This window comes from Drosophila mojavensis, unplaced genomic scaffold (genome assembly GCF_018153725.1).
Source record: "Drosophila mojavensis isolate 15081-1352.22 unplaced genomic scaffold, ASM1815372v1 contig_36, whole genome shotgun sequence".
NCBI classification, from domain to species: domain Eukaryota; kingdom Metazoa; phylum Arthropoda; class Insecta; order Diptera; family Drosophilidae; genus Drosophila; species Drosophila mojavensis.
In genome coordinates this window covers 17,094,078-17,122,052 of record NW_025318858.1, presented here as the reverse complement: position 1 = coordinate 17,122,052, position 27,975 = coordinate 17,094,078, and the positions used below count along the sequence as shown (strand labels likewise).

The 27,975-nt window shown below is 40.9% G+C and overlaps 2 protein-coding genes across 4 annotated transcripts in view; both read left to right on the top strand.

The window, feature by feature from the left end:
• The first annotated feature begins 2,697 nt into the window (after positions 1–2,697).
• The window catches only part of LOC6577061 (zinc finger protein 624), a 44,254-nt gene continuing 18,976 nt past the window's right edge, over positions 2,698–27,975 (top strand). Inside the window, exons 1-2 of one of the 3 annotated variants that reach the window (XM_032728821.2) lie at positions 2,698–3,153; positions 26,603–27,967. In XM_032728821.2, coding sequence (XP_032584712.1) covers positions 26,621–27,967 — 1,347 coding nt within the window. In that variant the 5' untranslated portion in view covers positions 2,698–3,153; positions 26,603–26,620. The remainder of the gene's footprint in view (positions 3,154–26,602; positions 27,968–27,975) is intronic. The other 2 variants (XM_044008879.1, XM_002002997.4) reach the window with 2 other exon arrangements.
• On the top strand, positions 19,155–22,487 carry LOC6577062 (nuclear cap-binding protein subunit 1). Its single transcript, XM_002002998.4, has 3 exons — positions 19,155–20,701; positions 21,312–21,618; positions 21,680–22,487. The coding sequence occupies exons 1-3, from the start codon at positions 19,293–19,295 to the stop codon at positions 22,190–22,192; spliced, it is 2,229 nt and encodes a 742-aa protein (XP_002003034.1). The 5' UTR covers positions 19,155–19,292; the 3' UTR covers positions 22,193–22,487.

Below are 27,975 nucleotides of genomic sequence, written 5' to 3'. Positions count from 1 at the left end.
ATGTACGATGAATGTCCTGGCACACACACACACACTGACAGACAGACAGACACACACACGCACACACAAACCGTTCATTATAAAGGAGTCAGGTCGTCAGGTGAGCAGCGCTGGCAACGGCCAGCCAAGACCCCAGGCGAAAAGACGCAAATTAATTATTAATCAACGAAACGCAGACGCAGACGAAGAGGCAGAGGCAGAGCAGCAGGAGGGGGAGCTGAAGTTGAAGGAGGATCGGCTAAGCGATCAAGCCGGGTCCAAGGAGTGATTTATGCCCAGGCAACCGCCAAAGCTAACGAATCGCACATTCTGACGCTGTGCCAAGATGGACGACGATGCCAAATGACGAGGGCCTCATGCTTCATGCCTCATGCCTCATGCTTCATGCCTCATGCAATGCAATCAAGCCGAAACCAACACTCAGCCGCAGCAGCCGAAGCAGCAGCAGCAGCAAAAACAGCTCAAATACACTGCAAGAAATTTGTCGATATAGGAGAGCGAATCTGTCTGTCCGTGGGGACGGTAAAACTTTCAGCTTGGAATATTCCAATTGGAATTTCTGGCAATTGACTATGGGACTTAATATTCAAGCTGCCATGAAGTGGAATTGGAATGCGAAGCACAGTGTAAGAAAGTCTCTTACTCACTATTGTCGCGCTCTATCACAAATAAATCTCTGTGAATTGAAAACGAATCTCTAAGAGAGATTATTAGAGATTATTAGAGATTTTTAATATATTATTATTATATTATTATCATATTTAGAGGTCTGTCTCTTCAGTTTTATGTCTCTCTGCCAGTTATTAACTTTTACTCTCTCTCTCTCTCTCTCTCTCCCTCTCCATGTCTATCTTTCACAAACCTTTATATGCAAACAGAGAGTTGGATTTTCTTTATCCCACCTTCTCTTCTCTCTCTCTCTCTCCCTCTCTAACAGACACTTACTATCTCCCTCTTTGTCTCTCTCTCCCTATCTGCTCACCTCTTTTTCTTTTTCCTTCTACTCCATCTTTTTCTCTCACTTTAATCTTATACATATGTATTTATAAGTATTTTTATGGAGTCTCACTCTCTTGTTGCATATATTTCATGCTCAACTTTTTCTTTCAGTGCATTGGGCATGCGAACAGCGATTGCGCATGTTGAGCTGTTCTTGCTGCACATCTTGAAGGCCCAACTGCCGGTTCCCTCCCATATCAGTCAGGCCGCGGTACGTCACTCAGTCAACGAATGCGAATGCGAATGCGAATGGGAATGCGAATACCTGTGCTCTCTGCCCCATTCTCTATGCTGCACATGCAATGGCTAGGCTTCGTTTGGCTTGGCTTGGCTTGGCTTGACCATGGCCTCGCCTCCTTCTGTACAGGATCCGCATGCAATACGTATATGGACGATATGGTCAGCCTTGCCCCTTGGACATTGCCCCGTGCCACAGGCAGCCTCTGCTGCTGCCAGAGAATTGAGAATTGCGAATCAGAAATGCCAGAATTGAAATCGCATTTTAAATCATTTTGCGCTCTGCCGTCTGCTCTGCCCGGCGCACATGATTCACAGTCACAATCGCCTCAAATCTCGAATAACAAATCGCATAATTACGGGGCAAACGGCTGTCCAAGCAACAGGCCAACGCCAACTCCAGCTCCAACTCCAACTCCAGCTCCAACTCCAACTCCAGCTCCATCTTGCCATCCAGCCTGAAGCTGGGCGAATGCTGTGCGATGGCGCAGATATGAAATATTTTAGCTAAATGGCAGCCAAAGAAAATAAAAATGTGGGATTGAAGCGTATAAATCAACGCCGCACCGCTGCCAGCCCGAGCTCACTCAGCCAGCCAGCCGGGCAGAGCGAAAGAGAGAGGGAGAAAGAGAGAGAGAGAGAGCCAATCCTCTGTCTCACATCTCAGCTTCGTCCAGTCTTCACTCAGAGTCGCTGGAGCGCGGCTTCATTAATATGTATGTGAATCTGTGGCATAAAATCAACCCGAGGCGATAAATTGAAACGATTTCGCAGTGAACACGCAATTAGTTCTAGTCTCATATGAAACATGCACAAAACAAAAACAAGAAAAACATGCAGAACATAAAAGACATTAAAAAATCCAAGATGAAACCAAGAAATTTTACATCAAATTGCAGTTGAGACATTTGAGAAATCATCTTCGAGCTATGCAAAGTGCTTCTTCTCTTCTTCTTGTTCTTCTCCTTTGGCTAATGACTGAGGATGTTTCCTCTTAAAGATTTTATTGCTATAATTATCATTGATATGCGAATTGATTTACCTGTTTGCACAGATGTGGCTTTTATGACTCCAATTGATTTTCCACTCGGAGTTTCAATTAGCTTGGAGTTGGAGCTGGAAGAAGTTATTAAACTGAAACTATTTTGATATGGCATTTAATCAACCGTACTCTTAAATTTATAAACAATTTTTAAATGTACTCATATGTAATAAATTTATTTTTATTAAACTCTCAATAATGCAGTGTATAAGTTTTTAATTTCTAATCAGAAATAAATATACTGTGCATGTGTATGATTGAGTATTTTTTTAATTTCAATGTATGCATTTATAATCAATAAACTGAATATGAATTTATTTAAATAATTACTTAAGCGACAGTATTTTACATTATCTTATTTTATCTTAATTATTCATTAACCAAGTATACTATTTATATTAAGAGCAACTACAGGGTCAAGTCAGTTAGCGTTTTCTTACATTGAGTATGTTTGCTCTTGCACTCAACAATACAGCACTTAGTCCGCTCTCAGCACAGTCGAATTCGATTTCGACTAAAAGCCACTCAAATGCTCTCACGCGCTCAGTGCGCATTCGAATTTCGAAATCGACAACGCGGCGCTCTCAGCACTCACGCTCTCGCGGCAGCTGCTTTTCGAATTTCGACCACCAGCTGTTGAGCGTCAAATGACGCACGTTGGCGAAAAGTGCGCTGTGCACAAATTCAGTGAATATAAACTATAAAAACAGTTTAAAAATGTAAGCAGATTGAAAAAATTAATGAAAAATAAGTAAATGATAATTGATAAATGAGTGATAAGTGATTCATAATTGATAAGTGAATCGAGATGAAAAGTGAAACCTCAAGGCATGATCGCCTCGCTTGAAAATATCCGATTACCTTAGCACTTTAAGGTAAGTGAAGCATAATAGTGTAGATAACACCCTAAGCCTTTGTGCTTACACAATTACAGTTTATATATCAATACATATAATATAAAAGACATCTGCTACTTTGTATTTGTCTAAAATTATTGCATTTGATTTGCACAAATTTGGACGCTTGTTGCAATTGCTGGCGTCTTCGAAAAGCAGCCCGCTCACAATCAGCTGATTTACGTGGTCGGCTCTCATTTCGATATTTGCCGCTCAGAGAGTTACTCTGGTCGTTGTGTGAGTGCGAAATGTTATTCGAACTCGAATTTTGAGTCGTTTGCTTTGTAACGTGCTCTTGAGTTTAACCTGGCCGTTGAATGATGAAATTTGTTTACAAATTTAAAATTAAATTAAAATAAATGTAAAATATTTTAAAATTGTATATGTACATATTATATAAAAATAAAAATAAAATATAATGCAAAATAGTAAAATTGAACATAGTAAAATTAAATGTATTTTTAAATTAAATATAAAATTATAATATAATATTTTATATTAATATATTTTTCTCTTGAGGAAATTTTGTACGTTGATTAACTTTAGCCAGTTGCAAAAATGATCGATATATTCAATTGTACCATAATAATGTGCTTCACCACTTTAACAAGCAGCAACATAAAGAAAAAAACTCGTTTTACCGTTTTTGTTTTCTTTTTCAATTTGTTCATTGCTTCCCTCTTCGCTAGGGCGGAGCAGCGTTTGTGTGTATTTAGATGTGTTCGACTCTTCCACCATTCGTTGTTCAACTACCTCGCTCGCTCGCTCATACGCGCGCAACATCCATTCATCCGCCTGTCAATCAATCACCTGTCAACTTGGCCACGCTCACTGGTCCACACAAACACACAGACACAATCACTGCCCGTGTAGCGCGCAGAGCAATGGCAGCTCGAAATTCGAATATGAGCAACCATCGCTAAAAACTCATTCGTATTGGATGGAGTATTTTTCGCTTGCTCTCTTTTTTCGAATAATTGAGTCGTTTTTTTTTTATACCTTGTAAATAGTGAGCTGCATTAATATATTTATTAAATATATAAATATAATTTTTAATGAAATATATTTATTTTTTTATATATTCTTTGAATAATTAATACTAACATGTGAAAAATAAGTATAATAGCTATCTATTTCTATTTAATTTAGGTAGGTGCAGGGTATAAATAATACCGACGCAAAAATAATAGAGTATTCATTACAAAATATGTAGTACAAAATACTGTCAAATAAATGTACATACATATATTATTAAATAATATTTCATTTCATGACAGCTTTACAGTTTTCCATACTATTTAAAGTTATTTCAATATTAAGTTCCTGAAAATCAAAATATATATGTATGTATATATATTTATGGATATGCCATCATAACAAACGATAAAAATGAATGGGAAATGGGATTTGAATTTGTTCATATGAAGGACATTTTACCGTTAGGCCCAAATCTCATTTGAGCAATTTTGCAATTTTAATCAGCTTTATCTTTATGTGAATGGCGCGGGGAGTGGGTGGGCATGACGACAGGGTCCCATACCAGATGGTTGTTGTTGCCGATGTTGTTGTTGCTGCTGCTGCTGCTGCTGCTGTTGCTGTTGCTGTCATAAATCTATCAAGTTTAATGGCCGCCTCAGCGCTGCACATAATTTTATGTATTTTATGCTGCAAATGGTAGCCGAAATGCGCACAAATCAGCAGCATCAACCCTCGATCTGGGCAGCCAACCCAAACCACCCGCACAGCAGCTCACCCACACCCACACACATACACACACACAGAGTCGAGCTGAGCGAAGCGCACGAATTTCACGCACATCTCAGAAGACTCACAAATTTCATAAAGTGGCAATTCAATCAATCAATTCTGACAGCAGCCACCCCAAGCTTTAGGGGGGGGCGGCTTGGGCCGTCGAGTGCACCCTGGACGTGGGTTAAGCGTCTAGCTTGGCCATTTTACCGTTATGCTCACGTACACAATCACACAACTCAGCTGAAAAAAGGAGGCGGGGTGTGGGGTGAGTTGGGGCCGGCTGCAGAAACAAAGCAAAATTATGCATAAATTTTCTTGACCCTCAAACCGAGGCGAAAAGGCAAGTTTTGTCTTCGGGCGCTGCTTCATTCACTCAGTCAGTCAGTCAGCCATTTGGCAGTTTAAATATTTTTTAATTGCCTTTTGTGGCACTCGACCTGCAGGAAGAAGAGGAAGAAGAAGCAGCAGCAGATACCCATTAACCTGGCCAAGCAACCCAAGCAGCAAAACAAAAACAACAATAAAATTGCCAGCCCTCCCTTTGCCCTTCCTTTTGCGTTGGTTATCGCAGTTTTTGCTTTGCTGTTATTATCCTTATTTATTTGTGTTTCGCTTCTGTTTCATTGCGCCTTTTCAGCAGGAGGGTTTTTTCAATAAATTCCCAAAAAGCAAAAAAAAAAAAACAAAGAAAACCAAAAACATTTAGACAAAGGCGCTGAAATAGAAACAGTCCTAGAAGGGGTTTTTGGAATAGGTTTTCCCTGGCCCAGCTGAAAGGGGCCATCAATTGCGTTAGTTGCTGTGGTAATAGAGATTGTAGTAACGGTATTGAAACTACTTGTTTATACAGATATACAACAGATGGAATTACCAGGCGTTGCACGATAAAACGGTATTTATATATTTATAATTTATTTATATATGTATATAAAAATTTATAATTTATAATTTCAACATAGAATATATTCTTTCTATGTGTTTACTTCTGTATATATTTTCTATTATGAAAAAATGTATATATTTATTTATATACCTTAATAATATTTTTTATCATGTATATTTTATAGCAACTTCTAAAGAAGTTTCATCCTGAATTTCTCCCTTTTGATTGAACGTTTGCAAACTTTATGACAGACAGGAAAAGTTTGTTAAATTTACTAAACGTAGCTTGAGCAGAAAATCAATAGTTTTAAGCCCCCGAATTGGCATTGGCAGTGGCTGAGCCCGGGGCAGGTGTAGCTAACGAAAAGTAGGAGCTGCTGTCGGTGCAGGGACACGAACATTTTCCAATTTCCAATTTCCATAGCCCAGCTATCCAATTTGCTAGCGAAAACGGAGGCTTATTAAAATAGATTGTTCGAATTAAGGTGCAAAGTAAATGAGCGCAGGAAACGAGTTGAGTGGGCGGTGGGTGGGATTGGAGATGTGGGATGGGGGTTTGGGGATTGGTAGTTGAGGCAATTACGAAATGATTGAATGGTAATTTCAGCAGAAAACTTTGCGCCGCCCTTTTGTGTTGCGCGGGGCAGACGGGGCGCGGTTGGAGGCGCACAGTTTATGCCAGGCATAAATTCCCATTATTTATGGGGCCGTAACTGTTTGTGATATTTTATTTCGCGCAAGGATAGCAAGGATAATTTGCGCCCAGTGCGTTCACCAACTTAACAAAGAAAAAGCGTCGTGAATGTTTGGAATTAATTGCCCAATCCGCTCGCCAGGATTACCCCCCAAACCCACCCAACCGCCCCACTGCTACTTGCTCTGGCCAAATGTTCAGAAATGGAAATCACAAACAGGAAAAAAATTGTTTTAATTAATAAATTGAATGTGTGCGAAAATTGAAAGGATTTTTGCCGCTTGGCAGAGGCACCTCATTTGCCACAAGCCAGAGTTGTTGCTCTCATTACTGTTGTCGTCCATGTTGTTGTTGTTGTTGTTGTTGTTGTTTGTATTGTTGAAGCATTCATCTTGGGCTCTCATTTGCAGGCGACGCTCATTTTGTATGCAAATGATTTATGCCAAAAAGTGCTTGGCAGCCAGCGAAACTGGATTAGATTGTGCCAGTCGAGCCGAGCGAGCGAGCGAGTCATTCCCTATGCAAAAGCGCCAAGTCCAACCAGAAAGCCCAACACCTCCAGGAGCCACTCCCGGGCAATGCCAGAAACTTTGGACTCCCCTACGATATTTGCCGGCACTCGCGAGTGTCTAGGCGCAGGACATGGGGCCTGAGGCTGGGGGCGGGGGTGGAGCTGGGATTGTGTACGGCCTTTGTGAAGCTTTTAAAAATATTTACTTAACATCCTATTATCCCTGCAACGCAATGAGACGCGGACAAGCGGACGAATGGACGAGCGAGCGACCCTCGCTTGTATCAACATTAAAACGATAAACTTGCCAGAGACCAGCGGCAGTGCGCAAAAAAAAAAAAAACATGAAAATGCTAAGGACGAAGGACACGTCTTGTCTGTCACACCAAAATGTCACCGCGGGGTGAAATACTGGCAGGACAAAAATGCAAACAACAACAAATAAAAAGACAACAGCAACAACAAAAAGAAACGAAAAACAAAGACGGCATATTGCACTAATGCAAAGCAGCTCGACTCACAATATACCCTGCAATTAGAGAATATATACACCTAGTGCAACATTGATAGTCAAATAATAAATACATAGAACTACAGGTATATAAAAATAAAAAAAATAAAAATTTATATTGATTAAAATATATTTAAAATAAATAATAATTAAAAAACTAAATTAATCTAGACAGCAGCAAACACACTCAGCCATTAACAGTCGCCTTCACAGGGTATTAAGAACAGCGCAAAAAGAATGGACAAAAATCTCCAAAGCAAAATGTGAAACAAAAGCGCGTGCTAGCTCGAGCTGCGTAAGTGTTGAGTGCAAGCGGGACAACAATAGAGCGAGAGAGTGAGAGTAGGTTGGTCACATAGAGCGCAGGCTGGTGGGAGAGGGACACGCGCTCCCAGCGCAAACAAACGGAACATGCGACGCGCAAAGAGTGCGCGAGCAGGACTACAGCCTGAGTGAGTGAGTGAGCGTGAGCGTCAGCGTGAGTGAGATAGAGAGCGAGAAGGCAAATATGCCAAGCGTGTGAGTGATTTATGGCGCTGCGAGTGACGAGGACGAACCAGAATTCTTCAGGATAATGCCGACATAACGAGATTGTTTTATGTACACATTTTCTCCTTGTTACTGTTGTTGTTGTTGTTGCTGTTGCTGTTGCTGCTGTTCGGCTCTGTGTCGGGGCCAGGATGGCGCAGGGCTGGAAACCGCTGTGTGTACATATAATGACACTTTTCGCTGCAAATGGGGGCGAGATATGCGGGCACACACACATACACACACAGGGACATGGAATGGGAGTTGTAGTGTGAATTTGTATCGGTTATCTGCTTATGCATGTAATATCCATCTGTCTGTGTGTGTGTGTGTGTGTGTGTGGGTGTGTCAGTTTATGTGTATGTGTGCTTGTGTATGTGTGCGGGTATATTTGCGCCTGTGCTTATGCCCAGAGGACCTTCAATCAAAGCCGTAATCCTTATTCAGTGCGTTAATGAGCTTCACATTAATTTGTCACACAAAATGGCGCACCTGGCATTTCCGTTCCCTCTCTCTCTCTCTCTCTTCCACTACTCCCTCTCTTTCTCTATGTTGGCTTTGGAATGACATTCGTTGAAGGTCCTTGAAATGATTTGCTTTGTTTAAGAGCTTGATAGAGCCAACCAGTGACAGTTCTATTTAACTTTGTGTGAAGGACTTACGAAAATACTTAATCTTAGATTAAAATCTATGAGAAAGTAATTATCTGCAATTGGGTTTAGGAAATTAAAAAAGAATATGTATATTAGAAGTGTTGGCACATCAATTGATTGCACTTCTATTTTTATAAGTTTTTCTAGGTACTCTTCATAATGCTCAAATTTATTTGTAAAAAACTTTTTTTTTTCTGTATTATCAAATTGATCAAAGCATAATATAGATTACTTTCAGTCAAAAACAAATAATAAAATCAAGCAAAATATTTCTAGGCCATAGCTCCATGTAGTAATCATGATGTAATCCGAATAGGATCTTTGCCATTTAATTGAGAATTTCATTTGCTAAGTGCAGAATTTACGATTGCCCTTTGCAATTAGAAGCAGAGCGAGACAGAGGAAGAGCGAAGGAGAGAGAGGGGGCGAGAGCCGAAAGATTCATGAGATTCCTTTGTGCTGGAGCCGGGTCCTGAGTGTGTGATATATTTATTCTTCATAATTTCTAATTCCGGCTAAAAATAATTCTAAACATTAAGTAGAAATTATTTGAAAAACTTTCTCCAAAAATGTACAACTAAACGGCTCAACAAAGCCCAGTTCCAGAGAGCCAACCTCTGACCCCGCCCGCTACTGGGGTGGCAACAACATCCCATCCAGACTGACGTCGATACAAACAAATTCTCATTAATGGCGCACAAAGTCTGCAGTCGGGAGTTGCCCGGAATGGTACCCAAAGCGATTTTGCGAGCATGTAAATGAGTCCGCGCTTGGGTTATGACTGGGTGGTTGGGCTGGGTCGGGGGTGGCTGTAGGTTGCGGGTCGGTGGTTGGGGGTCGGGGGTTGGGCTCTGCCAGTGGCACAAAATATGATTTTGACAGAAAACAACAAAACAAAATCCATAATTCAGGATAAAACATAATTCCACACAGCAGCAGCAACGGCAGCCCACACAGATGCACAAGAAAAAGGAGCAGCCAGGACGAAGGAAAAAAAAAAACAGAAAAAGAGAAAACAACATGACTAACGGTACAACGGTTGGCAAATGAGCGAGCGGGAAGCAGTTACAGTTATTTATTAAATCCCTTTACGCATTTTCATAATAATTTCACAAAATATTTTAAACGAGTGCGCAAAGGCGCAGCCCGAAGGACGAAGGACGACAGCGACGCGACGCCTGCCATCGTGTGATTCATGTCAGAGCACCACCACCCCAAACATACTCCCGCCCCACCCCCCGACTGTCTACCCATATGAAAAAGTGTGTGTGTGTGTTTGATTAAACATTTTCTGCAAACAAAACTCATCATAAACAGGACAAACGCGCGTGAATTTAATCCCTTTTGGCACCAAAATCATATTTTTCCAACGAAAACTCGAAAATAAACAACAAACAACAAAAAATGTAAGATATAGTACACGAAACGAAACAAATTAAAATAATGTGTGTAGCTTTGGGTATAGCTGACTTGGGAATACTCTGCTATGCTGAGAGTTAAGTAGAAAATAACCGATAATGTAAACTTTATTTAATCAAATTTTAATTAATTTCACAATTTTTCTATATTTCATAATCATATATTTATTTTAAATTGGTTTTTTTGCAAAATTCTGCAGACCTGAATCGGAATATATTTAAAAAATATTTTTTGTAAGCTGTACCTCTATAAATTCTAAATTATATTATGTATTATTCATTTTATATTATAATACAGAAAGAATTCTAAAAATTAATTTATAAATTTGAAATGAATAAAATAACAATTTAAAAATATTTAACTTTTATTACATGTAAATAAAATTTGTATATAAAAATAAGATTTCGTTTTACGATTAGATAAGCTCGATAATCACAAGTATCGAATACATTCGATATGTGGATATTGAATAGCTCATTTAATCAAGTGTATTCAAGATAGAACATAAGTATAGAGAGAAAAAGAGAGAGATGGGTAGAATGAGAGAGCAATACTCCGAGAGCGCTAAGAAGGTGGAGTGAAAATGAAAATGACAGCACGAAAAATAATTCTAATCTCCTCATGAATATTCCTTTTACATTTTCATTTTGCAAAGAGCGCCAGCCAGCGTAAAGCATCAACAAAAAAGGACAACAGACGCGATGAGGCATAGAGCCATAGGGGTTGGAGCTGGGCCTGGGCCTGGGTTTGGGGCTCGAACTGGGGCTGGTGGGGATGCTTAAGCGTAAGCTAAAGAAATACGACGGCGTCATGGAGGCAGGCCGTCAGCCCATTCGGCTAAGTACTACAATGGAACTTTGGCAAATGGCTAAAGCCAAGCGCCGCCCCCTTCCAGCCGCTGCCCCCTTGGATTCAGACCAGTTTTTTCGTTATTTTATTTTATTTGCGCCTCGGCCGTCGCTGCGTCCTGATGGGCACTAGTCGTTCAAGTGTTGCCGCGTCGCCAGGCTCGTCCTCGTCGTCAACGTGGCTTCGGCTGCCACTGCCGCTGCCGTCGAAATTATAAACTTGGCTGCTAAAGAAGGTTAAGTGATAAATTAACGCCGCTGCCCGTTTCGTAGCCCCGTTGGCCCATTGGCCGGCGCTGGAATTGGAATTGGAGCTGGGCTCCGGACGGAGCGGAGTGGAGTGGAGAGCAAAATGTGAATGCTTTATGCACGACTGGACCTTTTAGTTTATTGTTATTTTAAAGCAGCAGCAAGGCGTTCAGTTGACCATTCTGTTGCTGCAGCAACAGCATTCGAATAATTGCGAAATGTCCTTAACGCCGTTCGCCTAGAAGTTTGATAGACCCGCTGGCCAATCGAGCTGAATACTCTGACATCTTCTTCTTCTTTTTTTTTGGGGGATTAGCAAAAGCTTTGGGCACACTTTTTTTTCTCTCCTGCGCTCTGGACATTATTCATGGATTAGCGAGCACCGTTAGACCCCGACTATGTTCATAAGGCCTTAAATATGCCGGAAAGAAACGGTTTGAGTCTCTTTTGGGTTTCCGACTGTATGAGACGTGTTGAAAATGTATGGGAAAACTTTGTATTTTTTTCAAAGATTTATTTATTTATTAAGGAATTATATTTCTGTATTCCCACTTTAATATCTTACATGGAGGAAGGTACAAATAAACTGAATATTATAATAATAAAATAATAAATTAAACTATATACACTATATATCTATTTTAGCTACAATACATCAAAGTTATAGTACTTGAATTAAGTTCAAAATATTCTTTAGTCAAAGCTTTTGCTTCGATTGTAAAACAAAACTTAACTGAAATATGTGAGTAAAAGAAAAATCTCAATTTTTCACTAGGGTTTTTATTGTTATATGTAAATTGCTTTTAAATGCGGTAGCTAAGACCTTTGCTAATGTTGTTGGAGCATATATTTAGCAAATTTTTATAGCCCGGCCGCTCAGTGAGGCAACTCACTTAAGCTGCAGTCTATCATGCACGTAATGAGGCCGCTCCACTAGCTTAATCATCTCGGCAGCCATTTAGGTATTTCCTGCGGCATTATTAGACAATCTTCAGTCATGTTGCCAATTGAGAGCGTGGAGCGTGTACAGTTTCAGCCACGCCTGCCACATCATCATATGCTGCTGCTGCTGCTCCTGCTGCTGCTACAGGACGAGAGCGACGGCTTTTGCGAATGTGAATGTGAATGCGAGGATGCGCCAGCCTAATCTGATGATTTATAGAAATTTTGGGTCGCCATATAGTCGCATTAATTACGCCTCATAATAAGTGATTTATGCGAGCTCAGCTCTGCTGGGTTCTGTATGGATGCTGGATGCTGGATGCTGCTGCAAACTCATGAGAGTGAAGCCAGCACTCTCGCTCAGCCACATCCTGCGCCTTGATAACAACTGATTGCTGTGCTCTGCTCTGCTCTGCTCTGCTCTGCTGTGCCTGCGGCCAGAAAATCACATTAACACAAATGCTGTAATTATGCTTTTTATGATGGCATCCAGTCAGTGTCAGTGTCAGTGTCAGAGTCAGAGTCACTCGACAGGCGACAGTCGGCAGTTGCCAGTTGAGAGTGTAAAGAAGAGAGTAAATGCCGGACATGCGCCTGATAATGTGACACTTTTTATGCCCATACCCTTTATAGAGGGTCGTCGATTTTGATAAGCAATTGGTAAAGAAAATAAAAATAAAATAGATAATTAAATATAGTTTGTGTAGTATATTTTTAGCTAAAGAACTTAAGTATAAATGCTTGTCCTCTAAAACATGAATATATTAAGCAGTTTTGTATTATTATTTAAAATATATATTGAGCATTTTATTTATTTATTTATGCTCATTAGGTAGAAATATTCACAAATTTAATTAATTTAGTTAATATGAATCAATGATCACTGGTCCATTCTAGACATGGATGTATAACTATTGATTCGTTCTGCATAGTACAAATATTTAAATTTGATTAAATATAGCTGATTTGGCAGTTCGTTACGCTTTATTGAAATATTATATATTTATAACAGTAATTACATAATATTACTGAATTGTGGAAGTTATAAGTCATTAAATGATTCGATAAAGATTTAAAAGCTGAACATTGCTCTTTAAATGATTTTAAAAAATTTATTTTAACAAAGTTTCTTTCTCTTATGTCATATAAATATTATTAATTCAAAATGTACATATTTCTAAATTTTAGCTTGCTTTTTTTTTCTCAGAATCTTTTTATACTTATGTCATCATAAATCATCTTATTCGTTTTGTATGAAATAATGGTTTCAAAGCAGAATGATCTTGAAAGAGAATTGTTTTTAGTTTTAAAAAAAGAAAATATTCGATTTTGAATCATCTAAAATATATAACGCGATTATATAAACTGAGCGAGTATAAATCAATAAAGATGAGCTCAATATATATTTTTGATTTATTACCTTAAAGGGTATTAAATCTTCGTCCTGTAGGTGCTTCCTTTTCCTCATTTTATTAACAGTCTGCCTACAAAGCAGGCACTCCCTGAGTCGTAACATCTGCAACTCGCCTTATCAGTGCACAAACACACACACACACACACATATGCATAACCAGGGTGTGTTTCATGAATATGTGCACAAAATTTTATGCATTTTTAATTCCCTTTTTATGGTGCGTAGAGCGTCAATCACAAGTATTTATAGTTGCCTGGAAATGCCAACTTGACTGATTTATTGGCCATGCAGCAGCCTTCATATTAAGGCCAACTGCTTGTGGTCCTGATTTATGTTAGATTGACAATTGCGAATCAAGCTAAATATGGCCAGAGAACTTGCATATGCCAATACAATGTTAGCTGTTTGGGAGGAGCTATAAAAATGTTAAGGATTTTAATTAACTGAAATTATGCGTGCCCAGAGGGGGAGGGGGCGTGGCATTTTCATTAGCTATATACTTGCCATAAATAAGGTCATTAAAACGATATGTGCTCAAGGCTTTTATGTGCCTAGAGTTGCCTGCAAAGGAGTGAGTGAAATGAATGAAAGTGAATATAGTGAATAATAAATGAATATAATGATCAAAATTATCAAAAAACTATAAAGAGTCTAAGCAGAGATCATATTTTAACAAAGCCTTAATATAGCTAAAAAAAAAAAAAAAAAAAAAAAAAAAAAAAAAAAACTTTGCACATGCAAAGCCAGCTTTTCACTTAGTTGGCTACTAAAGACAAAATAGCTGTAAAAATAAAGTATATGTCTATTAAGCGTATCACTCGTATTACCCATACATTTGCCCTCATTGCTTTAATGTAAAAATAATCAATTTGATGAGCATAAAGAAGGGAAGAGAGAGAGAGAGAGATTGAGAACTGAGCTGAAGAGAGACAGTTGCCATTAAAGGTTAGTGCGGCCCACAGAGTTTGTGGTTTTAGTGCCCATATTCTTGTGCGAGCCGTGCTGTGGGTGGAGGTAATAAATCCGTGTTAAGTGCACACTTAATGATCCTCGAGCGTGTGTCGTGACTCAAAGTTGTCCGGCATTTGGTTGGAGCGCTTCCGTTTGGGGCGCATGCGTGACGCGTGGGATCCCCAGGGCAGCCAGCCAGATCGTAAATATCACAATTTGTTGCTGAAGCTGCGCTTTGTTTTAAGTTGCCAAATGCCATAAATTTTTATCATCAACGCGGCCAAGTGGGCGTCAGCCAGGCTAATTGACTGTAGTAGTATGTGGAAATACACTTATGTACACATACACACATATATGTATATATATGTATATGCGCATAGTTCATGTCTTCCAAATGTTAGGAATAGCTTGTTCAGTTCACACCTTCAAGCTGGAATTTATTTGCCGGAGGGTCGCATGTAAAGTTCTAATTAAATAAACACCGAACGCCATTGAGGCTGCTTCGGCGTGTCCTAAGGTTTAACGAGCCCATAAAATTACAAATTTTACGAGCTCGGCCATCATTTGACAATAAACAAGCGTCTGGGGCCAGGTGAGCAGGCGTGACAGATTTGTCGTACCGCCAGATTGCAGTTGCACCTCATTGTTGACCCGACTTGTCAAATGTCAAAACTGTTGACGGTCATAAATGAATCAGCGGCGAGTGAGAGAGCGAGAGGGAGAGAGAGAAAGGGCAAATGGCAGCATCCAGCATCCAAGTGGAGGCTATCATCAAAGTGGCTTTTATTGTTCTTTAATTGTCGAACTGTGTTCCTTCATACGCGTCCATAAAACTCAATTTTATTTGAGAGCATAAAGCCATTGTGCCATTGCAATGAACCAGAGAGTGAGAGAGAGAGAGAGAGACTGACTGTGCGAGAGAGGAGGAGAGACTTGTGGCCAAACCATGTCGTATGGTCCAAGGGACCCGCTGTTTTTAGTGTGAAAATCACTTAAGCGCGTTTACCGAAATTTACGACTCTAATGACGACTACAAACATTTCCGTTTTACGATCTATCCGCTATGCTGTGAGGTACCGTTTAAATGATTTAAGACCATTAGAAATATGTTAAAAATTTTATGGATAATGGCACCGCACGGACCATGAATATATTTAGTCGATTCTAGTCGAATTTAACTGCTAGATCTGTAATGCTTAGGAATATGTAAAATCTAAGAATTAGAGTAGAATTCTTTGAGCTTGTTTGATAATATTCAAGAAATACGCGATTATATTTTGATTTTATTTGAATGTACAGAAAGACAGAATCTGTAATGCTGAGAAATAGTATTCTAATACTAATAATAGTAATATTCTTCTCCTGGTTAATAATAGATAAATATATTTTATACATATTTAGATTTTAGTTGAGTTAAAATACTTTAACTTTTAGACAAATAAACTAAGGGTTTATTTGCTTATTTATGTTAAACAAAAAATTTAAGCTAAATCTAATATTAGTATAGGTCAAGTCTATACAAAGAAAATGTATCACAATAATATCAGCAACTCGTTGGGGATATCTCTACATACATATATGTATATATTATAGTATACTATTGTAACCAATGATCTTCACTTTCCAGCCTAAGCATATCTCGTTCTCTTCGATTACCGACACAAATTTTGCATTTATTGGGAAATTAAATAGATTTCCGCTTGTCTCTTAAATATTTACTAGATGGGATATGAGAAAAAAACTCATATCATATTTATGATCAGCAAGCGACAAGAGAGAAAGAGTGAGGGAGAGGTAGTAAGAGAGAAGAGAGGCAGGCAAAGGCAATCAGAACACTAAATCTGATGTACGCAGCTAATTGCGCATAGATTACCAGATGCATGAGCGATATTAAACGCCGCCCAATGCCAATTCGGCTGGCTGGATAGAGCTTGTTCCCTGGCTTGGGCCAAGCAACGACGATCGAGCCGAACGACAGCTCAATGAGAAATTGCGACAGAGACAACTCTATTTGGCGGTATTGCCAGGCATTGCGAGGCCGGCAACGTTTGCTTATTTATTTCGAATTGACCCATTTGGTAATATTCATAATTTAAGTGCGCACGAAAGCCGCCGCAACAGCGCCAACAACAACGACGACGATGATAACAACAACGACGTCGTCGCTGGCAAAGAGCCGCATAAATTCTCGCGCCCCACACTAAAGCTGGAAGCTTGGAGTTTGGAGCTAACTGAGATCAGGATCAGTTGGTGCGGCCGCCATTTGAGTTTATTTGCGATCGTTGCGCTGTCATAAGTTGCCGCCAAATTGTTGCATTGTACCTGCTGCGAGCGGAGCTGCCAGCCGGTCTCAGTCCAGTCTCTCAGCTCCAGCTCTCGGCTCAGCTTGTAACTCAGAAATCATTAAAAAGTGCGAGATACTTTATGAATTCGTCGTGGGCCGCGAACAGACAGAGCTGCGATCGCCTGGGACCTGGACTCGATGCTGGACAACGACTGGAACTGGCGTGAAATATGCCCATAAAATGTAACTGCGAAGATCCTCGCCTCGGCTCGCCTCGAATGCAAATGTAAATGCAAATGCAAAAGCAAATCCAAACGTGGCTCCACTCAATCCCACCCCAATCCGAACCGGAGCTGAGTTATTGTTAACGATTTGCAGTTAATTTCTGTTCATAACTTCTCAGTTCGATTTCACGGCCGGGCTCTTATTGACTTTATTTTGAATGCTAATGGCTCGATCAGTCCATCAGTGACATATTGTCAGTTGATCGCTTGCGAATTGCTCACAAATTGTTATTTTGTCGGTAAATTGTATTGTCTTTTATTTTTACTGTCTCTGCTTGAATTGAATTACAAAAAGTGCTTAAGCTAAATGTAGATTCAAAATTGGATTTCAATTGAGCACAGGGTATTGTTATAGAAGGTAAAAGAATGTGATCGGGCTAAGAACGTCAAAGATTCTTGCCATTATGTAGTAGCCGATGGGAATTAGAGCGAATATTACTACCTAACCACAAGACTATCGATACTTAACTATAGTATCATATAGAAGAAGAAGAAGCGTATTTAGTCCATTCGAAAGGCAAAACGCTAAAAAAAGCTAAGTAGATAATTAAAGTACAAATGGAAATAAAGTCTTACAAACACATGCATTTTCATAAGAAAGTCGATCTTTATAAATAAACTTAGAATTTTCCCTAAGTAAGCTGAATAAACTTATATCACGAAGTAACTGCTTCGGCTTTAATATACATATATTATATTTTGATATTTTATATACATATATATATTTTTTGTGAATATTTTTTAAAGCAACTATATCCATCTGTTTATTTCCTATATTATTTATATATTATTATTATTATTATTATTATTATTATTATATTTTTAGAGTATTTATATATACACAGCTATTCACTATACCCTCACTCAACAGTCTCAGTCACAAGTCTAGCTATTCCTAAAACTCTTCCCTTCACTCATAATCAAAAATTTATGAATATTCTCTGGTCTGCGAGCAACTAAAGTAAATTAGCTATCCCAGCTCAGTCGTTGTCGATCATTTCGAATAAACAAAAACAGAAATACAAAAATTATTTTCATCATTATGAAATGAATGCAATCGATTTGCATATTTTCTTTTACGACCTCGAGTAATTTACCAATGCAGAATTTATTATTATTTCATTTCTTGATTTCTCTCTCCATCAGCTGCAAGGCGGCTTTTGTGGCTGTTTTATTGTCGCAACTGTCCCTCTCTCTCTCTCTCTCTCTCTCTCTCTGTCTCTCTGCCGCTCTTGGCTGTTGTCCGATCCATTGGCATTGCCATTGACCATGTGTCATTTGCTGCGGCTGGGGCCATAATGATGCCAGACTGTTTGCCAGTTTACCTGGTCCGCTGGCCGAGGATCTGGCGGCAAAATATCTTGTGGCTGGATCAGTCATCAGCTTTATGTGGCATATAATTTTTTTTATTTGGTTCGTTCATAAGAGCATCGTAAAATTTTTGATGACGTTCGTCAAATTGCAGTTGTCGTTCGTTGCCTTGCCTCGTCTTGCCTTGGTTCTTGCTCGCTCACAGCTTCCGCAGCATCACAAACTCAATTTTATATGCGCTTTTAACGCGCTCTCTCATAAAACTACATATTTTATGATATTTCGTTGTGAGGCTCGATCAGTTCCTGAATTGACCTTATTTAAAATATATTTTTAAAGCTCAGTAGGTAAATTTAATTAACAAATAATACAAATTATTGACTGCGAATGCGAAAATTGAAGGGAATATAATATATATATTTTAATCATTTTTACTAATAAACTAAATTAAACATGCAAAGAGTGTTTATAATATCAAGTGTTTATTTATAAATAAAAAAAAATTTTAATTTTATTTTAAAGCGGTTTAAAAATTAATAGCAATATCAGTAAAAATAAATTTGAGGAAAAAATAATAAAATATTAAAATTTCTGTAAAGAAAATATTAGGAAATATAGAGAAAGAAAACTTCCAAATAATATTCAAAAATATGTCATTATTAAATACTTAATCTAGTGCCAATAAATGCGAAAAATTGTCACAATCATAGAAGGCTTTGAAATTCTTCTGTTGGATTTGGAAATGTTTTGAAATGTTTTAGCAAACTGAAAGTCATTCGCTTGGCTCAGCTCGATGCGGCTAGTTCAGAGCTCTTAAAATTGTAATTTTAATATTTTTATTTTTTTTTTGTAAATTAAATTGAATTGATTAATTTTGTTGTGAAAATGAATACGCGTCGACGTTGTCGCGAGAGAAGCCCGGAGGAGCCAGTGCCAGTGGAAGCTGGCGGTCGTCCAACCAAGTGTGCGAGGCGCCAGGACCACAAGGAGGTGATGGCCACCATTGAGAACCTGATGATAAAGCTGAGCGACTACAACAGCGCCACGGTGCAGGGACGCATCGAGGACCTTAGCTACTATGTGATAGATACGCTGCACATCTACAAATGGGATATACTGCGGACTCTGGTTGACTGCGTCGAAAAGTATCCGATGCAGTGCGGCTCCTATGCCACCTTTGTGGGCCTGGTCAATGTGCAGGACTACGAGTTTGGCAGCGAGTGCCTCAAATGCGTCACACAGCAGCTGGTGAGGGCGCTGTACGAGGGCGAGTGGCTGAAGGCGCAGAGCCTGGTGCTGCTGCTGGCCGATCTGGTCAATACGAATGTGTTGACAGTTGGCTCGATGCTGCAGCTGCTCAACTCCATGGTCGATGTCTGCGAGGAGGAGGATGCGTCCCATAGGCGTCGCGATTTCTACGCTCACCTGGTGCTCAGCTCATTGCCGCTCGTGGGACGCGAGCTGTATGAGAAGAAGGAGACAGTGCTGCAGACGCTGCTCAAGCGTCTTCAGGTCTACATCAAGAGGGAGCGCAGCCCCGGGGAGGGTGCGCGTTTGCTGCGCATCTTTAACAACTGCGATGTGCCGCAGCTCGACTATCTGGAGCTGTTGTGGCTGCAGATCAAGCGCCTAATGCATGCCAAATGGATCGAGAAGGAGCTGTTGCGTCCCTATGCCGCCTTCGACGAAAACTTGAGCACCGCCTTGCAGCATCATCTGCCTCCATTTCAGCCGCCTTGCCATGAGGACGACTCGGCGGACTATCCGCATCCCTGGCTAGTCTTTCGCCTCTTCGAGGCCAGCGACTTTCCGCCGCACATGCGCATGCCGGACGAACTGGACATTGGACGGCATATCATTGAAGCGCACATCATGGAGACGGTGCGCCTGCACCATCTGGAGCGCAAGATTTGTGCCGAGCGCCTCATGGCCTATTGCGTGGCCAAGCCCACGCGGCCCATGGAGCACTGCATCATCGAGGTGCTGCTGGGGCAGATGCTGCAGCTGCCCAGCTCCCCGCTGCTGACCATCAACTACGGTGCTCTCATAATTGAGCTCTGCAAATTGGTGCCCGACAAATTTCCACGCATTGTTGCCCAGGCCGCCGATATGCTCTACACGCAGCTGGAATATATGAATCCCTCCAGCTTCGATCGCTTTGTCAATTGGTTCTCGCACCACTTGAGCAACTTTCGCTATCAATGGAACTGGCAGGATTGGGAGAACAGCATCGCCTTGCCCGAATTTCATCCCACCCGTCAATTTGTACGCGAACTCCTCAAGAAGTGCATGCGGTGGGTAATATTGTAAATTGCTCTATAAGAGAGTTTGGAGTCGGCTATGGTCGACTGCTTTGTGTTGTAGTTGGCATCTTTGAGAATCTGGAATCTAGTTAGTTTGAGAGAGAGAGAGATAGCGAGAGAGAGGGAGAGAGAAAGTGAGAGAGATAGAGAGTGAGAGAGAGCATGAGAGAGAGAGAGAGAGAAGAGAGAGAGAGAGCTAGAGAGAGAGAAAGACAGTATATGAGAGAATGTGTGTGGAAGAGAGATAGATAGTGTGTGTGTGAGAGATAGAGAGTGCGAGAGAGTGTCAGAGAGGGAGAGTGAGAGTAGGAAGTTGACTTCTGTCATTAGATTCCTAATATATGAAGTGTATGATAATCTTGGTAGGTATCAAATTTTATAAACTGAGACCATCAAGTCTTAAAAAGTCCCTGTTAGGCTCGAAGACTCCTCCAAGTCAAATTGAAATCCCCAGTTCTAGTATCCTATTCATAGTTTATAGACGCTAGATAAATATCTGCTTATACAAACCTCTGATATACGCTATATAAAAGTATACTAGCCTGCACTCCCTTCAAAGTACCCTCTCGATCAAGTGATACGACTCCTAATTGCCCCATAGGCTCAGCTACCACCGGCACATTGTGCAATTGGTGCCGGCTTCGTATGCGCCGCTGCTGCCTGCCTCGCCGGATCCGAATTTCAAGTATATCGATGGGCTGCTGCCTGGAGCTACGTTGGCTAAGCATCTGCTGGATGCAATACGCTCCAAGTGTGCACCGGAGCTCTTGGGCGGCCTGCTGGAGGCCACCACGGAGCTGGACGATGGGCTGAAGATCAATGTGCTGATGCAGAGCCTCTTGCACTTGGGCTGCAAGTCCTTTTCGCATATCTTTTCTCTGCTTAGCAAATTTCAGCCAGTGTTGAAGGTGAGTTTCTGTAAGCAGTTGCCCACACAGCGGATATATCCACTCAAATGCTATCCAACAGGTGTTGGTCAACAACGATGCCCATCAGCTGGCCATGCTGCGGGCTTTGTTTGAGGTCTGGTCCAACAACGAGCACGTCAAGTTGGTGGTCGCCGACAAATTGCTGAAAATGCATATTGTGAGCAACCACGCTGTGGTGGCCTGGGTTTTCAATCCCTCGCTCAAGTCGGAGTTGGTCAAAATGTATTTGTGGGAATTGCTGAACCTGACCGTCAGATACACCAAGTACCATATGCGTGTGACTGAGGAAAATCAGAGCACAGACTTGAATTGTCTGCTCCTGAACATTGCGCAGACCTGTGTGAAGGTTCTCCTGGATCATCGGAAGTCGGAGCAGAGCTCGGAGGTGGACTACTGGTTCCAGTGGATCCAAGGGCGCCTGCTGCAGCTGCTCTTCAACTATATCGACGATGTGCGCAAAATCAGCAGCAAATTGCGTGAAATTGCTTTCGAAGCGGAGGAGGCCAAGAGTTTGTCCAATATGATCAATGATTATCTAAACTATATAACATAGACTGAGTAGCAATTGCTATATATGTATATACATATATATAACATAATCACATCATCCATCATCATCTCGTTCATACATGATTCATCAAGGTTAAACAAATCAATCAATCAATCAGTCAATTCAGTCAATCAATCAATCAAACAACTATGATATACACTTATAACAATACATATTCATCTTCCATTCAGCAGCTTAAAACACATTACATTTTACTGCATAATTCATCAATTCCAAAGACTGGAAAATAATTTATATTGTAAAATCATATGATATATATATATATATCAATAATCCATATTCAATATATATTCATATTTTATTCACTATTTTGCTCATATAATTTTTGTATTTTACTTGATTGGCTATATTATTGAAGCTATTATAATTTCTAAATTTTCATATCTACTTGTGATCTATTTCAACTATATATGATAATCCAGATTTTAGCCTCTTCACTCATTCCAATCACATTCTTTGCCTCATATTTTCTTTATATTACATGCATATTTCTTTGTTTGATTTCGTTCACCAACCATTCCGAGCTCCAGCCACCTGCCATACGCCCACAAGCCATTTATATGGAACCGCTTGGGTCTGACATAAATGCCATGTTGTACAGTATGTCTATTTGTTGTTCAACTGACGCCGATGGGTTGGTTGCACAAACATGTCGAGTTAGAGCCCGCTGCTCCATCTCTGTGTGTGCATGTGTGTGTGTGTGTGTGTGTGTTATTTCGCGCTTGTGGTGCTAAATTGGGTGATAACTCCTTTTTAATGGTTAAGCTTTTGTTGTTGTTGTTGTTGTTGTTGTTGTTGTTGTTGTTGTTGTTGTTGTTGTTGTTGCTGTTGCTGTTGCTGTTGCTGTTGCTGCTGCTCTGTTCTAAGTTTTACTTTTATTTGCGCCGCTAAAACTCAATTTTCGAATCAAACAACCACGCGAGGATTTCTCTCTCTCTCCCGTTCATATTGTCCCTGGAATTTGCCAGCCTGTCGCTTTGCTCTGTTCTTCCTGATGATATGGCCTCAACAATGTTGTGTGTTGTTCTTATTTTGTTGCTGCTACTACTGCTGTTGCTGTCGCTGTTTGCCATTGGTTTTATTGTTGTTGATGGGCGCCGTTGCTGTTGCTGTTGCTGCTGCTGTTCCCATTGCCTTTGGCCGTCGACGTTGTCACAAATGCAAATAATGGCACAATTGTGCTTGTGCAGCTCTTAACTGCTTTTATTATTTAATTCCTCAATATAAGTGCGCTGTATGATTGTCTATGTGCCACTAACAACATACACACACACACACACACGTTCAGAGAGACTCACTTATGTATGTGTTACACACATTGTAATCATTCGCATACGGTATTTGTAAAGCATTCCTCTCAATCTTTTATTGCTTTAATACATTTACTATTGTTAAACAGAGACCCTAATGATGAAAATTAAAAAAAAAAAAATATGTGAAAACGTAATAGATTATAATTATTGATCAAATTTAAGCAAACAAAATACAAATTAAACAAATAATTTATCTGAAAATAAAAAAATAAAAAATATATTTAAAAATTTATTTTAAGTAAATTAGAAAATGAGAATAAAAGTATTTTAAATTAGGTAAACATTTAAAAAAAATTATAAGGGATTTAAAAAAAAAAAATAATAAATTAAAATTATATATTAATAGAACATTAATAAATATAATATAGCATATATAAATAATTTACAAACTTTTGCTTTTGTAATTTTACGAAATAAAAACAAACCTAAAAAAAAATTTTTTTTAAACAAAAAAGTAATTCAATTAAAAAAAAAAAAAAGAGTAAAAACTGTGACTTGTAAATAATTTCAATTATTTTCAAATATTTTACCTATAATTAAAAACACAAAAATTAAACTAAAATCAAAAAAAAATTTATTATAGCACACTTTCGAGCGTATTTCTTTTTTTTAAGAGAAATTATAAAATACAGTTTAGCGCACCGCTACCTAATTGGTAACTTAATCTAAATAGATATTTACAAAAATTTATTTACTTAAAAGCCATATTATTATTAATATTATATGCTATATTTTTGTCAATTCTGGAGGTGTTAGGTCAAGACCCGATCCAATAGGTCTTGAGCGTATTTCTGAAAAATATTTTTGAGCTCGCCCACAATTAGATTGTCATAGAGGCTTTACTTTTTTTATAGCAAATGCTTTCCACTAATAATCAGCTGTGAGCGCCTCGCCAGGTGTGTTACTAATTTCGTAACACTTGTCTTCGCTTTGCCGTTGAGTTTGGTTCTTGGCAAACGAATTGCAGGATATGTGCAATTAGATGGCAATTAGTTGCTTAAACGCTTACCACGCACACTGAAGGCGATGTAAATATTTGTATGTGTAATAAGCAATTATCATGAATTACAAGGCACGCACAAGCACACACACACGCACACACACACCTTCAGAACACACAAATGTTGTTGGCATGCTGCTGAAAATTAGACAGCCTACTAATTAGGCATATAAAAATTGGTAAGAGTCACAATAGTTAGCTGGCTTAAGAGATGGCAAGAGAGTGAGTGAGAGAGAGAGAGAGAGAGAGCGATTGTCTAAATAACTGTGCATGTGTTTCAAGCACGTTAATTGTTAAACAAACGCGCGTTTATCACTCAACAGCAACAACAACAAAAACAACGGCAACAATGGAGCACATCCCGTTACGTTTAGAACCGTCTGCTCCCAATATTGTCCTTGTCGTTGGCTCGTTAGACGGATGAAAGCCTCGCTGGCTGCGCTCTCACTTGCCCAATGCGCGTATTCCATATTCCAACACATTCACATTCACATTCAGTTTCACATTCATATCGTCAACGGCAGCGCCAAATGCTTTGACATCCGCCCACGCGACAGAGAGAGAGAGAGAGAGAGAGAGTGGGTGAGTGGGTGAGTGGGTAAAAGGGCGAAAGTGGGCGAGAATTGTTATGTTTTTCGTATTTAACCTCAGACATGGGCCTCGTTTGTATAAATTCCAACAGCAGCCACTGCCAACTGCTGCCGCTGATTGTTGCTGTTGCTGCTGTTGTTGTTGTTGTCGCTGCTGCTGCAATTGTACTGTGAAATTATTAACAACGACAACAATAGCGCCAGCGTCGACGTCGCCGTCAACGTCGACAGCGACGCATCGTTCATCGCGTTCACATATGGCGGAAATGACACTTTTACAGTTAGCATCGCGAGGCGTAACGCTGAGAGAGAGAGAGCGAGTAAGAGCTAGTGCGTGCATATGGGAGTGAGCGGGAGATAGAGAAGGAGAGGGGCATAGAGCGCGACACGTACGCTACACAGACGCAATAAACTTCATTTCTGACAGGCCGCAATGCCAACAGGCGGACACGGACATAAACAGGAACACATAACAGAAACGGCAACGGAACGGAATGAGACGAGAGCGGGAACAGGAGCGGGAACGGCATGGGCTGGGGGCAGGAACAGGCACTACGTAGCTGTTATACGCACAGGCGCGCCGGCATGTCAACGCTGTGGTGATGTTGATGCAACTGGGAGTGGGCAACAGGATTGGCTGGCTACCCCAACCGGTGCGACACAGCCAGCTAATGAATAAACTGGGCTTGAAATATGACCCTGGCCGACTGGCGTTGCCTGCACTGCTGGCCAGCCTATAGACGACCTCTGTTTATTTACCGATTGGCCAATGAAGCGCTGGCCAAAGCGCTTAGTTGCTTGTGGCATAAAGTCTGCTTGGACGAGATCTCAATAAATCACAGAGTCCATTTGGTGCACTCAATCAAAATCGAGCTCAAGAACATAGACGAATATCGTTTGTTGTTTTAGGCCAATAGTAAACATCAAGCGGGTGATGTAGAGGTAGAGAAAGTGCTATGGCTAAGAACCAGAAGTTCGATCGACGGCCCATAACTGTCCAAGCTGTTTGTAATTAAAGGTTTACAAATTGAACATAGTAAATATGGGATCTGTCTCTTTCCGTTAATTTAGACTAATAATAAACATTAATATCGTCCATTTAGAGGTATAGAAACTAGTATGGCTATGTGCTAAGAATTCGATAATAATAACGGTCCAATCTATTATTGTTACCGTAATTGAAGGCATTTTAATCGCGCATTGCAACTATGAGATCTCTTCTGAACAGATCTTAGATCTAAAATATAGCAAATGGAGCCTTAGCATAAAACCAATTTAAATATTAAGCATTCGAATAATATCATATCAAATATGATTCATTTCGATATTCGTTTCGACAACCCCGTAATGCTTATGCCTTGGAATAATATCATATCAGATAGTTATCCCATACCTTTCGATAACTACCTGATCGTTCAGCTTTAGAATAATATCATATCAGATACCCGTCTCATTCCCATCGGTAACTCTCTGATCGTTTACTTTCCAGCACAGACATCCCGGAATTATGAACTCGCAATCGGATGATGTGGATGATGTGCACCTGTGCATTAAGTGCCATGCGACGATTGTGGGTCTGCGCAAATACATTTATCATCGTAAGCAGCATTGTCTGCGCATGGTGGGAGGCAGTCGAAAGGAGAAGCAACTAGAGGCCACGGCAACGACATCTGCGACTTCTGCGCACGTGACGCGCACAGTTATAACGCGCTCCAGCTTGGAGCATAGCTATGATGGGTTCAATTTTGGCGAGGCGGAAGCACCGAGCAGCTACTTGCGCAAGACGACGGACAGCCATGGGGGCAAGACGTCGAAAGCCCTAACTGAGGCGTACGATCCGACGTACGAGCTGGGCGCCGATGTCTTCTTTTCCTCGCTGCAGCTGCAGAGCGTCTCCACGGGCGGCAAGACGGGCGCACGATCCGAACGTGGCACTAAGGAGGAACAGAGCTGGCATTCAGCGGACCGGTGCTCCGATCCTTTGTTGAAGGCGGTGCGGGAGCATGAAGAGCCGGTGTTCAAGACGCTTAACTTTGCCCATTCGCCGGAGGCGAGCGAGGAGGAAGACGAGGAGGAGGAGCCCGATGAGTCTGATGGCGATGATGATGAGGCAGAAAATGACCAGGACCCAGAGTTCGATCCCGAGCTCCATCCAGATGAAGATTACGATGGGCGACGCCACTCGCCGCCGACTGTGCCCGCCACGCACACTGGCGGCAAGTGGAGGCCGGATCAGCGGCCACAGCTGCATCACACGCACCTGGAACGCATCTCGCCCAGCTGGGATGAGCCGGCCGAGGACGCCCACGATCATCCGCCCGCCGAGCACACACACGGCAAATGGGTGCCCGGCAGCAAGCAGCTGGAGTACCGGGAAAACATTGATCTGACCAAGCTGGAGCAGCCGAGCGCCAGCTATTGGTGCAACATCTGCTGTCGCCGGCTCAAGACGCGACTCATCTACGATCAGCATCTGCGCAGCAACTACCATAAGCGGCGCGCGGACACCGAGTGCCAGCTGGAGCAGGCCAATCTCCAGTCCGCCCATCTGAAGGTCAACAAGAACTTTGCCCATCCGCCCGCGCCATCGGCGAAGGAGCAAATGCATCAGCGGCGTCGTCGTCGCGCCCGTCTGCTGCGCTGCGAGCTCTGCCGGCACAGCATGGCGCGCCATCTGATCGGCAAGCATCTGATCTCGCACTATCACTATCGGCGCATGCAGCTCAAATCGCAGGTGGGCAGCCAGAGCGCCTCGCTGCACGCCATTCTGGAGCACATGGGCAGCATTGTGCGGCAGGCGCCGTTCCAGTGTCTGCCCTGTCGCTTCTATGCCAATACGGAGCAGGCCTTTCAGGTGAGATT